The sequence below is a fragment of the Nannospalax galili genome, unplaced genomic scaffold, assembly GCF_000622305.1.
Source record: "Nannospalax galili isolate Female #2095 unplaced genomic scaffold, S.galili_v1.0 scaffold1184, whole genome shotgun sequence".
Taxonomy (NCBI): Eukaryota; Metazoa; Chordata; class Mammalia; order Rodentia; family Spalacidae; genus Nannospalax; species Nannospalax galili.
In genome coordinates this window covers 1,014,874-1,030,229 of record NW_008351624.1, presented here as the reverse complement: position 1 = coordinate 1,030,229, position 15,356 = coordinate 1,014,874, and the positions used below count along the sequence as shown (strand labels likewise).

Genomic DNA, 15,356 nt, shown 5'->3' with positions numbered 1-15,356 from the left:
AGAGAGAGAGAGAGAGAGAGAGAGAGAGAGAGAGAGAGAGAGAATGTGCCCCGGCATATGTGTGACGGTCAGAGGACAACTTTTTGGGAATCACTCCTCTGTACATGGTCTTCTGGCTGATTCTCCTGCCTCTGTCACCATCTTTCTGTAGGAATACTGAGATTATAGATGCATGTAACTGTATCTGTTTTTTTTACTCAGTTCTGGGGATTAAAGTCAAGTCATCAAGGTTGTACAACAACCTGAACCATCTTGCTGTCTTTATGTGATAATTTTTTCATTTGCATGATAAAGTAATCATTCATTGAAATAAAAATATAAACAATAACAACAATGTTTTTTCCTACTTGCTGCAATGTATAAAGTTCATGAATATTATTTTAAATATTGGTTGCAAGTATTATATACTAAAAATAATTATTAAAGGAACAGCTGAAAACCAAACTCAAATCCATGTTATTGTGCTTTTATTTTCAATCATTATTGATTTTAAAAATTCAATGGCTGTGGAATAGTTATTCTATGAAAAAAGAAATGTGTTCATATGCATATTTATCTATCAGTATCATGTATGTCATGTTCATGATATAGGATTAGCTATTAAAGCAAGAAATATCTGTGATGAGTTACTAATACCTTAACAACAGAACCTTGTCATGTTATATTGAAATGCATTTCTTACAAATGGAAATTTTCTTTTTTAAATATTTATTTTATGTGTATGAGTATTTTGCCTGCATGTAGGTAGGTGCACTTGTGTTGTGCAATGCCTGTGGAGGAGAGAAGGGGGTGAGGTCTGAACTGGAATTATGGACTGTTGTTAGCTGCTATGGGGGTGCTGGGAATCGAACTCAGGTCCTCTGCAAGAGCAGCCAGCGCTCTTAACTGCTGAGCCATCACTCCAGCCCCACAAACAGAACTTTAAGTTTAGATTTGAAGGCCTAAGGAATGTTTCAGTAATTATTTAGGAGTTGCACAAAAGGGGCGATGTTCACCAGGCATGGTGGCCTAGCCTTTAATTTCAGCCCTCAGGAGGCGGAAGTAGGCAGATCTCTATGAGATCGAGGTCAGCCTGGTCTTCATAGTGGGTACCAGGCTGGCTGGGGCTAGGGAGACCCTGAAAAAAGGGGGGCCGTGATGTGTTGCCTGGCTTGCATCTAGTTGGCTGAGAAGTAGAAGATGGGCAGGGTAGATGGCAGGGACAACATAAGCTGGGTTTGTAGGGAATAATTTGGGCCAATAAACTAGAGCTAAACACGACAGATCAGATAAGAAAAGTTGCAAAAATTAAGAAGCTTGGATTTGGCTCTATAGATGACAGGAAACATTTCAGGGTTGTGAGGAGGTAAGTCACAGGATCTGGCGTGACAATTTTGGGATAAAAAAACAGTTTTTTTTTTTTTCTGGCACTTATTTATTGTGTGTGTCATGGCGCATGTATGAAGGTCAGAGGATAATCTGTGGGAGTGTGGGAGTTAGTTCTCTCCTTCTGCCTTGTGGATTCTGGGGATTTGAGCTTAGGTTATCAGGCTTAGCAGCAAAACACCTTTCCTTGCCAAGCCATCTTGGTGGCACAGTTCTAGACTCTTTAAAAGGTAATTATGTCCTTAAACACTGTATGAAGAGTTATAGGAGATAATATGGCAGAGAGACCAGGCAGGAAGCCTCTCAGTCCTTCAGGCCTGGGAGGATGAGGTTCCTGACCTGACCATGAGCTAGAGACTGGGAATATGATGGGCAAAAGCCTAACACAACTTGTGGGACTGTGACAGATTGGATGGGAGGGTAGGGCTGTAAGCCTCCAGGTTTCTAGCATGAGTGAAGAAGATCAGGAACGCAGGCAGAAGAGCAGCTTTGTAGAAGATGCAGGAAGGTTGAACTACTCAGTTTTGAAATGTTCATTTGAGATGCTGTAAGAAATGTGAATTATTTGATTCTTGGGTTTGAAGTGACGGAGAGTGGTGTGGTCTGGATTTTATCTTTTTTTTTTTTTTCATGTCAGGCGGGTAATGTGCCAATTCGTAACAGGGTCTGAGGGTGGCACATGTCAGGCAACCCAATCTTTACACGTATGAACCAAAAATGGTTTATGTGGTTTGTATTTTAAACAGAGCCAAAGGACTCACCAACCTTGAGGTAATAAAGTATGGGAGAGACAGATTATTTTGGGAAGACTATTGAATAAGTAAAGTAGTGAGTTTTTAAATGATATTATTAGAGGTATTTAGGTAATATTTCTTCCATTCAACAGATGAGGAAGTTGATACAGGGCACTATGGATATTTTGGGATTTGTCTTTGTAGTCTTTATAATTAGGGAGAGGAGCCTAGAACTTGAAAGTAGACCTTCTGAACTAAGTTAGTGTTCTTTTCATCTTAAAAAATAGCTATTATTTTATTTTAAAAATTGTGTTTATGATTACTTTTAGTGATGCGAGTGTGTGTGTGTGTGTGTGTGTGTGTGTGTGTGTGTGTGTGTGTGCCACAGTGCCTGTGTGGAGGTCAAAAGACAACTTCGTGGAGTTGGTTCCCTCTACATGGGTTCTGGGACTTGAAATCAAGTTGATAGCCTTGTGCAGCAACTGCTTTGAAGCTGCTGAGGCATCTCACTGTGGCAGTCCGTTATTTATCATTTTTCTCTCAAAATAAAATGACCAATTTAAGTGGAAATTTGGAGAAACTTTGTTTTGAAATGCCTCTGAAGAAAAACAAATCCATTAGTAATATGGTTTATCTTTTTGTCTGAACAACAAAAAAAACCAGATATCAGTTACTTTATATATTTATATGTAACAGGATGGGAGCTATAATTTATTATATCACAACATTCTTTGATTCTAAGTCCAAGGTAGGTTAATATAAAACTTTAGATCTTTGTGAATGATTAACAGGCAAAACTTGTTTATACACTCTTTAAGAAAACATAAGAAGCCAAGTTGTGGTGGTGCACACTTTTAATTCCAGTACTCTGGAGGCAGAGGTGGATCTCTGTGAGACTGAGGCCAGCCTGGTCTACACAGCAAATTCTAGGCCAGCTGGGGGCTACAGGGAGACTGTCTCAAAAACAAACCAAGCAAACCAACAACAAAAAAGAGCATAAGAACTTCAGGCACAGAAACAGACACTGAGCGCTGGATGTTCCCACACTTGTGTAATAAACAGCATTGTTAGTGCCTGTTTTCATTATTTGCCTTAGAGACAAGTAACAAAGCTTCCACCATGTTTGGAAATCAGTGAATTCAATGGATTAAGCTTTATTGGCTGCTTAATCACTTAGTCATTGTTATACCTTTGTTGATAACTTGTCATTTTATATATTTGTTTTCCTTAGAAACTGACTTACATAAAGGAAACCACAAGCATGTAAGTCTGTCTTTTCCCCTAAATTTATGTCAATATATATTTATGTTTGGCATTATAGATGTGTCTACCTTCTCCAAGACTTACCCCAGTGTCATGATTCTTTTTCTGTTTTCTTTCAGTTCCTGTAAGGACCAACCCTCTGGGTAAGTCCCAATCTCCTTATCTTAAAAAAAATTTAATTATTATTTTATTTTATGTGTATGCATGTATTGCCTGCATGTAGGTAAGTGCACCCGTGTTGTTGCAATGCCTGTGGAGGTCAGAAGAGGCTGTCGGATCCCCTGGGATTGGAGTTATGGACAGTTGTTAGCTGCCATGTAGGTGCTGGGATTCAAACCTGGGTCTTCTGTAAGAAAAACCAGTGTTTTTAACCGCTGAGCCATCTCTCCAGTCCCAGTCTCCTTATCTTAAGGCCTTCTCAGAACACCACCATAGAATTTATAGCCTATATTAAACCCCATTCACCCATGGCTCAGGAACCATTGTGGAAAAGGGGGCAAAAAGCTTAAAAGAGCCAGGGTTGGTGCCTGAACATATGGAAACAGTGGCTTTCAGGGCTCTGGGAACTTGCTCATATGAACTTGCAACAACAGTGACAGCATGCACAAGACCCATGCTGACTCAATGAGACAAAAACCCAACACAGAACTGGGTTCCAACCCTAGTTGAGGAACTATTGGCAACTGATTATTGTGGGATGAAGAAAAGTAGATCTTCTTTAAGGGAGTGACTCTAGATAGGTTGACTAGGCTTCAATGGATGAACTTGTACCAAAGAATATCTGGGTACAAATGCTTGACTGGATAGAACTTAACATAGATGACAGAATGCATGAAATACAGGGTGTGTGTGTGGGGGGGCATATGGGGTAAGTTGGATGGGGAGTGGGGTCTAAATTTGATTAAGATCTATTATATGACATGCACAAAAACTCAATAAAATATTTTTAAAAATCAGGGTTGGAGAGATGGCTCAGTTATTTAAGAGCACTGACTGCTCTTACAGAAGACCTGGGTTTGGTTCCCAGTACCCATATAGTGGCGCAAAACCTACTGCAGTTCCAGGGGATCCAGTGCCCTGTTCTGGATTCTGTGGACACTGCATGCACGTGGTGCATGTTCATGAAGGCAAAACACTCATATACATAAAATAAAATAAGATAAGATGTAGCTGGGTGTGGTGGCACATACCTTTAATCCCAATACTCTGGAGGCAAAGGCAGGTGGATCTCTGTGAGACAGAGGTCAGCCTGGGGTACATAGTGAGTTACAGCTACCTGGGGCTTCAGGGACACCCTGTCTCACCCCCACCCCGATGAATCTGTCAGTATGAGTCTTTAGGCATAGGGCTGTTTTCTAGGCAGTAGTAGTATAAAGCGGGCTGCGAAAGTAGTGACTAAAGATTGAATTCTGTCTAGCCTCAGACTATCCAGCATACAGTTGATTATATAGGAAATCACCAGTAGGTTGAAAAATTAAGTAAATAAGCCAGTGTTCAGAACTGCAGCTTGTACAACAGAATCAAGACATAGTTGAAATATATATGCAGGAGATTTCAAAGAACCTGAGTGACTAGGAAGAGAATGGAGCCTCATGGTCTTAGTCATTCATGCTGCTCAAGGTACCACTGAGTCTGTGCTAGGGTGTGGGATTGGGCACTACTTAGATGTGGGGTCATGTGGTCTCTTTGGGTGTGGCTTTACTACTGACAGAGTTCAGAGGTTATTTGTGAATGCCACTTCAGCAAGCAGTGACTATGCTGGGGCCCTTCCAGTCCTGAAAATTTTCACACTTGTATGAACAGCATGTGGGAAGAGCTGCGCTGGTCAGGTAATGGGCAGATTTGAATGGAGGTTTGAAATGATGAGGAACTTGAAGGAACTGGCCTATTCTGAAATCTCCAGTCCAGTTACTTCAGGGTTCTCTAAGATACTTGTCCCCTTCGCTTATGATTAGAAAATGCTCCAAGCACTGTAAGGCAAGAATACAGGAGGAGATGGAGCAGGGTGTCCATTGTTCTGCCCATCAAGAGTGTTTTGATGAAGTGTTCCACACTGTGATGATGAAGAGGATGTTTGGTTGATGTTTAACTCTTTCCTGTGGAGTGGTGGTACTGATCTCTTTTTGGCCTAAATATTTGTTTATAAGCAGATGGCCTTGTTCGTTTATGAAGTTTTAGGCCAGAAGTTTGCAACGCTGGCTTAATAGATTTACAATATGGCCTGGACATGGGGAATTTTAAATCTTCAGGTGATTCTTATGAGCAGTTGATGTTGAAAACAGTGAGTCTCAGCATCGAAAGGTTTCTGATGAGCAAATAGTGTAACAAAGAAGGGCAAACATGCACGTACAAAGAAGTGTTCACTTGGAACAGAAGTTGGACTGTGTCGAGAAACTGCTGAGAGGGTTGTCATATGCTAGCATGTTTATTGCAAATGGAAAGATCAGTGTATAAATATTAAAATGGAATGTTTTCCTCTATCTAATGTTCTTTTTAACATGTAATATTTTTATTAATTTGAGAATTTCATACATGGATAAAATGTATCTTTGTCATATTCACCCTCAACTCCCCCAAATTCTTGTCTAATGTTCTTCAGAGGGAGTGGAATAGCTTTCAGCATGTTAAAGGTTTATATTTTTGCTGGGCGATGAGGCAGAGGCAGGCAGATCTTTATGAGATCTAGGTCAGTCTAGTCTACATAGTGAGTTCCAGGCCCGCTGGGGCTATAGGGAAAGCCTGTCTGAACCCCCAAAACCCACTCCCAAATTTATATTTTCTATGCTCCTATAAAAGATTATTTGAAGAAAATGCTTTTTGATATTTTCAGAATTCTTACCATGGAGGTGAGAAGTGGGTCCTGTGTGATTGTGGTTGGTTCTGTGCTCTACACATTCAGTGAACACAGAGGGGGAATCTGCTATGCCTTGTGCTGTGCTCTATCACAGATGTAGGCAGGGTTGTCCTTGGGAAAACTGGCAGTATTCTTGGGCAAATAGTGCACCAGTAGAGGGACGGCAGAATAATTCCCTGACCCTATCATCAACCATCAACATATCAGTGTGTATCAACATAGTGTTTTATATTTTGTAGAGCCCCCCCATTTAGTCCCTGTGAAATAGTATACACAATAGTTGTCTGTAGTTCAGAAAACTTGTGGAATGTTTTCAAAACCTGTTTTTAGCTAGTTGGGTGTCTGTAATCGTAGCACTTTGGAGGTGGAGGCAAGAGGATCAGGAGTTCAAGGTGAGCTTCAGTGATCTATAGCATTTCAGGCCAGCCTGTCTCAAAAATAAACGAAAACCAATAACAAAACTAGAGAATTAAAACCCAACAATCTCTTCCCTCTTTTTTTTGCTTATTTATTGAGATAGAATCTTACTCTTTGGTTTCTGGTTTGCCAAGAACTTGCTATGTAGCTCAAGCAGGCCTTGAACTTGTATTAATCCTCCTGCCTCTGCTTCTCAGGAGCTGGAATTATAGATGTGAACCACCACGCCTGACCCAAATTCCTGTTATAGAAAACTGTAGCTATCAAAATAGTTAGCGACTCTGGGGTACTCTAGCAATGTCAGGAAAATGCTTGCTGACTAGTTTGGTAGTATAAACATTTTATGGGTTGGATTTCATTAGAAAATACCCCTAAATTCAGTAATCATTATATTTTTAAAATTTATTTGTTCTTCCACAAAATAATACCTATATATAATATCCACTTTGATCATGTTTCCCCCATTATCGTCTCTTGTCCCTTTCCCCTTTCCACCAAATTCCCTCATCTTCCCGACAAGTCCCCCTTCCTACTTTCATGTCTTTGTTTTGGTGGTTTATTACATTTAATTAGGGTTGCCTTCATGAACATTGGTGGGGGGTTATTTACTTGAGCATTGGCAGCTTACAGGTGGCTATACCATTGAAGTAATATGACTTCCTCTCTCCCAACAACCACTAACTGCCTATAGTGCCTTGGTGAGACGTGAGACTTTATGAGCCCAACCCTGATCCATGATGGAATGCTGTTGGACCTATTCTTGTGCAGGTCCACACTGGTGTTGTGAGTTCATGAGTACAATAGCCATGTTGTTTCCAGAAGACAGCATTTCACAGCATTTCTTTCCGTCTTCTGGCTCTTACATTCTTTTGACCTCCTCTTCTTCAATGTTCCTGAGCTTTGGAGGCAGTGATACTAATGTCCCATTTAGGGATGATTATTCAACAGTCGCTTATTCTCAACACTTTGACCCTTGAATCTCAGTAGTAACTTTTCTCATTGCAATCAGAAACTTCTGTGATCAAGGTTGAGAGCAGCACTAACCTGTGGGTATAAACATAAATATTTAGAAGGCAATTTGACACCATGTCCATTTAGCAAACCAAGAGGAGATGGTTCCCTCCTAGAGCCCGTGACTTGCACTACATGGGCTTTGGACAAGGTTTGCAGTATCTGCTATGGATTCCTCCTGTGGAATGGACCTCAAACCCAATCAGAAAGTGGTTGGTTACCCATATGACAGTCATATCACTATTGTATCAGTGGGCATATCTTGCCTGGCAGGTTGGCATTGTAGACTTAAGGGTCTACTGCTGGGTGAGACCATTAATGGGACTTTCTCCCCCAGCAACCTTCATAGCACCTTCTAGCACTATAAATGATTCTATTTTTTAGTTTTTATTGAGCTTTTGTTATTTTATGACAGCTCTTAATCATTTTTATACCCTTTTCCCCTGTCATTGTCCTCCCATCCCCCGACAAAAATCTTTTCTTGAAAAAAATTATGAAAAATCTCAGACAAGCAGCACCATCTGCTCTGACTCTCACCCAGAGATGATGGTGAGCACAGTAAGTGGATAGTTCTGGGGATGCTTGAACTCTCATAACTAGGACAAGTCACTTCACTGGTGTTCTTTCTTGCGGTGCTGGGGGTGGATCCCTAGCACTCATACATGCTAGGCAAGTGCTCTACCACTGGGCTACACCTCTAGTTTATTTCACTTTTTTAAGGAAACTTTGATCCAGATGGGACACTTTGCTAGACATCCGTGAATGTTGTTTGTTGCCTTACTGTGCTGTGGAAAACCAGAACTAAGTCCTTCCGTGTTTTGGTGGCCTTTATCAGGCTTCTTTTCTTCCTTGCTGTATTCCCTTCCAGTCTCTAGAGACTGCTATTCCACTCTGATATTGAGATCAACTTCCATGACAACTTTTCTTTGTAATTCAAATTGCTTCTTCTATGCAACCTCTTAACATACATGTTATTGTATAACTTAGAGCTAATACTCTGCTATATGCCATTTTAAGCTTTTCCTGATATCATTTGACAAGCCTCTTCATTTTTTTTACTGGTACTCAGAACCTCATGTCCTCTTTCTCTTAGAAACCTCGGCCTTGTTTCTTTTTCTTCTGAGTTTTCATTCCTCGCTTATTAATTCTTTCTATTTAGTAGTTAAGGCAGTCTTATATATTTCCTACATCACCTAGTTTTTAGAAGCTTTACTCTAGCTGTTTCTTCTGTTGTGCCCATATACCTTGAAAGCCTCTCTACTTAGCTCCAATCACTGCATAACCCCTGCTATATGGTTTTATTAGTAGCCCCAATAACTGTACAAGACACACTAGGATATGTGATTACTAAATGTTTGCTAAATGTACAATTGAGTAATTGAAAATTTGCTAGGTTGCCAAGTTTAATATCAATTTTCTGGTGATGTTTTTATAACAACTGCTTTTGGGGCTTTTAGAAAAATCTCATTGACTTAAAAAATTTCATTTATTTTTATTTTATGTGTATGAGTGTTTTGCCTCCATATATATAAGTGCACCATGTGTGTGCAATAACCACAGAGGCCAGAAGAAGGTGTTGGATATCCTGGAACTAGAGTTAAGGATGATAGCTGAAGCTGGGTCCTCTGGAAGACCATCAAGTGCTCTTAAGCACTGGGCCATCTCTCAGCTCCTAATCTCATTAGGTTCTGTTTGAAGTTGATGATGCCCATCATAGATTACAAAGCCAAATATACATTTTTCAGCATGGTTTTGTTCCACTGGGGATGATATGCTTCAGTGTTCTAGTAACTCCTGGTTTTTCTTATTCCCTTTCAGTGTTTAATGCTTTCATAATGCTTCTGCACATACTGTTTCATTTAGTTTTCCTCAACACTTTCATGATATAGGCACTCCTGACTCAGAGATTGAAAATTTCATGCCTAGACCAACTAAGGTATTTTATCAAGTAATACACAAAATTAATGGTGTACCTGGAGGCTAGCAGTCAAGATTCCTGACTTACTGCTTTGATTTCTTTTGCTGTTCCTTGCAGATTATAATGTTGAATTCAAGAGCAAAGCATGGAAAATTATCAAGGGGAAGAACTGTTTGAATGCAGATCCATGCTTGAGATGTTTCACAGGTTTTTTTGCAGGGGGGCTGGGGTGTCTTGGGAATTGATCCACTGAATGACACCTCTAGTCACCAACTTTCTAAATTTTACTTTCCATGTGACTATGAGTGTCTTTTGATACAATCCCTTCTGAATTCCACTGACATTATTAGATAGTAACAAAAAAGAATGAATACTGTGCTGGATGAGCTGAGAAAATGAGGTAGTCAGGGCCTGTTTGCTCTGGTGTTAAGCTGAAGGTCTTAGCTAACCAGTTCCAAATTTGTGGTTTGGCCTAGAACTGAAGTCATGTTTCTGTCTCTAAGCTCAACACACCCTTTGTTCCAGACCTGCCCCTGCAGAGACCCAAGTATTAAAAACATGTGAGATTATTTTTTAAAGAAATATTTTATTATTTTTATTTTATTTTATGTGTATGAGTGTATTGCTTCCGTGTGTATAAGTGCACCCATGTCATGCAATGCCCATGGAGGTCAGAAGAGGGCACTGAATCCCTGGAATTGGAGTTACAAATGGTTGTTAGCCGATATGTGGGTGCTGGGAATCAAACCTAGGTTCTCTGCAAGAGCAGCCAGTGTTCTTAACCATTGAGCCATCTCTCCAGCCCTGTGAGAAGATTCTTATTGTGCATTCTTTGCTGTCTTTCAAAAGGAGAGTGAGTAGGAAGTGAGGTAATAATTATTGAAATGTTGGAAGAGTAATTGAATTACCAAGAATTTCCTACTTATCACCACTAAAATAATACTATCTTGAATTCAGTAGTGAAATGTTATCCCTCTGAAGTAAGCAAAGTTCTCCATTCTGAATGCTTGCCAAGTTAGAACACTAGTTTGCATTTGATTTTGGTGTGGTGACAATCTGACCCACCGAGGCCTGGCTTCTCTACCGTTTCATCCTGTTCTTGCTGCCCCATGTGCTTTTCTCCCTTTGCTTCATGGTGCTGTTCACACCCAGGTGCTCGCCACAGGTCCCCAGCTCTGACCAAGTTCCCTTTCCTCTTCTGGACCTTCATGCACTTCAACTTCCAGGCCATTTAGTTTCTATGAGTCACTGCCATTAAGACTGAGAGATACTTTCTTAAGAGTATGTGTCACACAAGGGTATATGTGAAGCAGTGAATTAAAATGAATGAAACTGGGGTTTCTGAGGTCAAACAAGTTTACTTTACATCGTAGCCTCCTACTTCTGCCCTATAGCCTGGTTCTGTGGACAAATTCCTCTGCTAGCATTAATTTTCTTGGGTCTTTCAATGGGAGTAATATCTTCCTTTCAAAGTGGTTGCCAGAATTAAATGAGCTAACCAGGAGAATACACTTAACACAGCGTTTGACTCAGGGTAAAGGTTCAGTAAATTCAGTTGTAATTATTCCATTATTGTTCATTATTATTGTAAAGGAACTGGATATGGCTAGGTATTTTGGATGACCCTGGGGAATTTGCTTCCCCCATTTGGATATCATTTTTACTGTCTGTGGTGTTAAGGCAACTAAGAGTGGATTGCCTCTGGACAATTGATGGCCCTGTTTAGGCTTGATTATGCTATCTATTAGAAAAGTACCTAAATCTCATTTTATTTTTACCTGCACATCCTACAACCAGAGATGCCTCCTGATGGTTTCTTATTACTCAGGCCCTACTCTGCTCATCAAAGTAACTTTTCCAGATGTCATATTCCTTTATGTTCTTCAAGGTGATTGATCATTTAGTAAGCAATGCAGATGTGTTCTGAAGAACAAGTAATAATTGGTTTGGTATAATGGTTTAATATGTTGTTCTTTTAAGATGGTAGTTTTTAATACTGGAAGAATGTTTCTGGTGAAATTTTTTTTCTTTTTCTTTTTTAAAAAATATTTTATTTATTATTATTTTTTAGCAGGTCATAGGGTAAGGGTTTATTTACAGAAATAGTGGGTACCCCACATTTATAGCTTCATCATAAAGTCCACACTCAAATACAGACCCTGTGACCTCCTGACAGCTGCACAAAATGGTGAGAGAGGTGCCTCTTGGTGTTCTCAGCTTTATAGATCCTTTGTCCTTCCCCCGACATGCAGCTAATGTTGACTGATGCAGCAAAGGTTGACTGAGGGGTAACTGACTCCCCCCTTGGCTCCTTGATGAACATGGGAAGGAGGTGTGACTATAGCTTGCCAGCATAGCGGTTGGAGTGTTGGATTGCTCCGACAGGTACGGCACACTGGGAGAGGCCAGGACCAGCCTGGGTCCCTCTCTTAGGGGCTGAGTGGGATGGTGAGTGTCGGCGACTCATAAACCACACCGAGTCAGGAGTCTTGTTGAGGCAGGAACTCACTTTATTGCGTCAGGCATCAACTTATATAGTTTAAGCAAAAGGGGTGTGGAAAAGGGGGTGGGTATAGGAATGTGTCATCTGAGGCAAAGACTGTGGGCCACTGGGAATTTATTACGCAGTTGTTACTGGGCAGAGACAATCTTAGATAGGGCACTGCTGAGTCACCTCCACATGGAAGTGACAGGCCAGAGACAGGTCACTAAACTTTAGCCTGACTTATGAAATTATATTAGGCCTCATTTTCCTCCATGCCATGTGTTATGATGGTCCCGAGGGCCCAACAACTAAACAACTTCAAGAACCAAGGTTTATTTACTATTTTATTTGCTATTTTTATTTTATGTGTTTGAGCGTATTGCGTACATGCATGTAAGTGTGCCCCTGTCTAGCAATAACCACAGAGGTCACAAGAGTGTGTCGGATCCACTGGAGCTGGAGTTTGGGATGGTTGTTAGCCACCATGTGGGTGCATGTCCTGTCTTAGGAGTACTTGTCATGGGACATCTTACCCATCATTGGCCACACGGAGGGCAGGGGTCGGGCAATCATACGAGGATGGCCAATCGTAAGAGCCTGGCTCCTGATTAGTGAGCCTGTGATAATGAACCTCAACCTGATGTAACTTGATTGCCTCTGTTCTCTGGTGAACAAATCTTGTAATTTGTTAAATATCCAGGGCCCGATGGTAAGGATAAGGAGAAGTGTGAGGAGGGGGGCCAAGTAGGGGGAGGAGGTAGGGCAAGAGACCATGTAAGCCAGTCCAGAGGGGGTTTTCTTGAAACTCTCACCTCCTCTTTTTTAGATCTTCTTGGAATTTTTTAATCTTATCCTTGACAATCCCGGATCCATTGGCATAAAAGCAACATTTTTCCTGTAAAAATAAACAGATGCCTTCTCTTTCAGCCATTAGTAGATTTAATCTCCTTTTATTCTGTAACATCACCTCAGCCTGTGGAAGAGCTCCAGTAACCAGCCAGATCCTGATTTAGGTAGGTCGGTGTTCTGCCTTGGGTTAGTCTGGTGTCTCTAGGGGAGAAGTGGGCAGGCGATCATATTGAACTCTTAACGTCATTAATTGTATTTGTTCTATTTTTCTTTTTATGAAATTTATAAGCCTATTAACTACACAGGGTCCTATAGTGCAGAGAAGTATAAGGATTATGAGAGGCCCCACCAGAGTAGAAATTAGGGTAGTGAGCCATGGTGAGGCAGTGAACCACTGTTGGTACCAGGACTCCTGTTCTCGCTGACGCCTGTTTAAGTCCTCTTTTAATTTGTCAAGATTATCCATAACCACTCCTGAATTATCAGCATAGAAACAGCATTCTTCTCCGAGGGCTTCACTGTGAGTAGTGTTCGTGAAGTTTCCCATTGTCCCCAGGGCCTCCATCATTGGAGAGCTGGCATCTAGGCACAGCCTGCATGGGTCAGCAAGTTCAGGTCTAGAGGCATTGAGAAAAGTATAAGCAAGCTGCACTGCCCGATGAATGTTCTCTTGCTTGGTCCCACTTAAGCCCAGGCCAGGGTTACCAGGCACAGATGCTTCTGACGCCAGGGTATTACTGGTGGGCATTGGGCTAGTAGTGACATATGTAGGGGTGGTCGGCCTTGGCAGTGGAAACTGGGCCGGACCCATTGTCTCCTGGTAAGGCAGGGGTTCGACAACCCTCCTGATCATTAGTAGGAGGCCGGGGTCACATCCTGAGACATAGAGTCTTAACTCAAACATCTTTCCAGTTTCCCATCCTCCCTCTTTTCTTCCCTGCTCTGTAAAGCTGATCTGTATGGGGTTATAACGATAATTTGTACATTGCCCATATAATGGGTTTGTAGACAGTTGTAGTTGCTTGACCCTACTAACACAGATGGGTCCTTTACCCTCAATCCAGTACCCTGTCCCCATGCTCTCAAAGCCCCAGCTTGTACAATAAAAGGCATCCCCCCCACCCCGCAAGTATGCAATTGAGATGCAGTTCTATTGGACCCGGGACAGACATAGAACGTTGTCAACAGCAACTCATGTCTTTTAAGGATATGCAAGCAGCCAGAGAGTTAGGGGATCCCACGAGTGGCAGGGTGCATTCCTTCCCTCTGTCTCCACATTCCAGCCTGGTTTTCCCTTGGCCTACTCATCCACTCACATCCCACGATCCAGCGGCAAGATCGCAGAGATCAAATTGCAGGTCTGGGCACCACGTAGAAGGGGGGCGTTATCTGAGTAGTTTTGTTGATAGCATCTGATGTGGCCACATTGGTCACCAATGAGGTGACCTTCTGGGGTTGATGTGGATTGTCTAACCCATAGGCTTGACTCCTCATCTGTAGACAGTTTAGGGAGAGGGCCAGCATCAGGAGGATTTTGCGCTCCATTTTCTGCAAGAGAGAGAGAGAAAAAGGCCTTTTCAAGGGCGTTTATCCCCTGGTTGACATGTTTAACCTTTTGCTTTTGTTGGCATTTGTTAATCATGAAGTTGTGCCATCATAGCATTTTATTAGTCATCTTTGTCCCATCCATCGTCCTGTGAGGGAAAATATTTAATGTCTCTTGCAGGTACCCAGAGGGGCCTTTTTTCATTTTGGGGAAATACACACCCAAACCCTCTTCCTGCTGTAAGAAGTGGGTCTGGTCCCCTCCAGGCTCCAGTGAGCAGGTCTCTCCATTTGACCAGAATGGAGCTGTAGCTGGTAGATGAGGACCAATGTTTTTGGGAGGGAGACAAATACTTGTCTTCTTTGGAAAAATTTAGAATATTTAAGGTAAATAAGGCCTTTTTCAGTTGATCATGTGGGGGCAGGGACTCCCCCTTTTGTTTTTGTAACTGAGTCTTAAATGTTTGGTTGAATCTCTCAACAATGGCTTGTCCCCAAGGGTTATAAGGATTGCCCGTGGAGTGTGAGATTTTCCATGTTTGAAGGAACTCAAAGAAAGGCTTGCTTACAAAGCATGGGCCATTATCTGTTTTAATTTGATCAGGCAGTCCAAGGGTGGTGAAACATTGGAGCATGTAACTGATTGAATGTTTGGCCTTTTCCCCCGTGTATGCTGTTGCCCAGCAGGCATGTGAGAAGGAATCAACTGATAGGAAGATATATTTGAGTTTTCCAAATGGGGCATAGTGGGTAACATCAATTTGCCAGAGGTTGTTAGGGCTAAGGCCTCCGGGGTTGGTACCCGAATTTTGAAGAGGGGGGACCTGAAGGAAAGGTTGGCAAGATCGACAGGTGCGTACAATTTTCTTTAGGTCTTTGACTACCACGGGGGGATATTTATGTCTAAGCCCTCTT

General features: G+C 41.6%; 1 protein-coding gene and 1 pseudogene across 1 annotated transcript in view; one reads left to right on the top strand and one right to left on the bottom strand.

Moving 5' to 3' along the window:
• The window catches only part of Impg2 (interphotoreceptor matrix proteoglycan 2), a 126,567-nt gene that overhangs the window by 14,619 nt on the left and 96,592 nt on the right, over positions 1-15,356 (top strand). Inside the window, exons 4-5 of the mRNA XM_008848486.2 lie at positions 3,331-3,362; positions 3,482-3,505. Coding sequence (XP_008846708.2) covers positions 3,331-3,362; positions 3,482-3,505 — 56 coding nt within the window. The remainder of the gene's footprint in view (positions 1-3,330; positions 3,363-3,481; positions 3,506-15,356) is intronic.
• Positions 1,997-2,088, bottom strand: LOC115066855 (annotated as a pseudogene).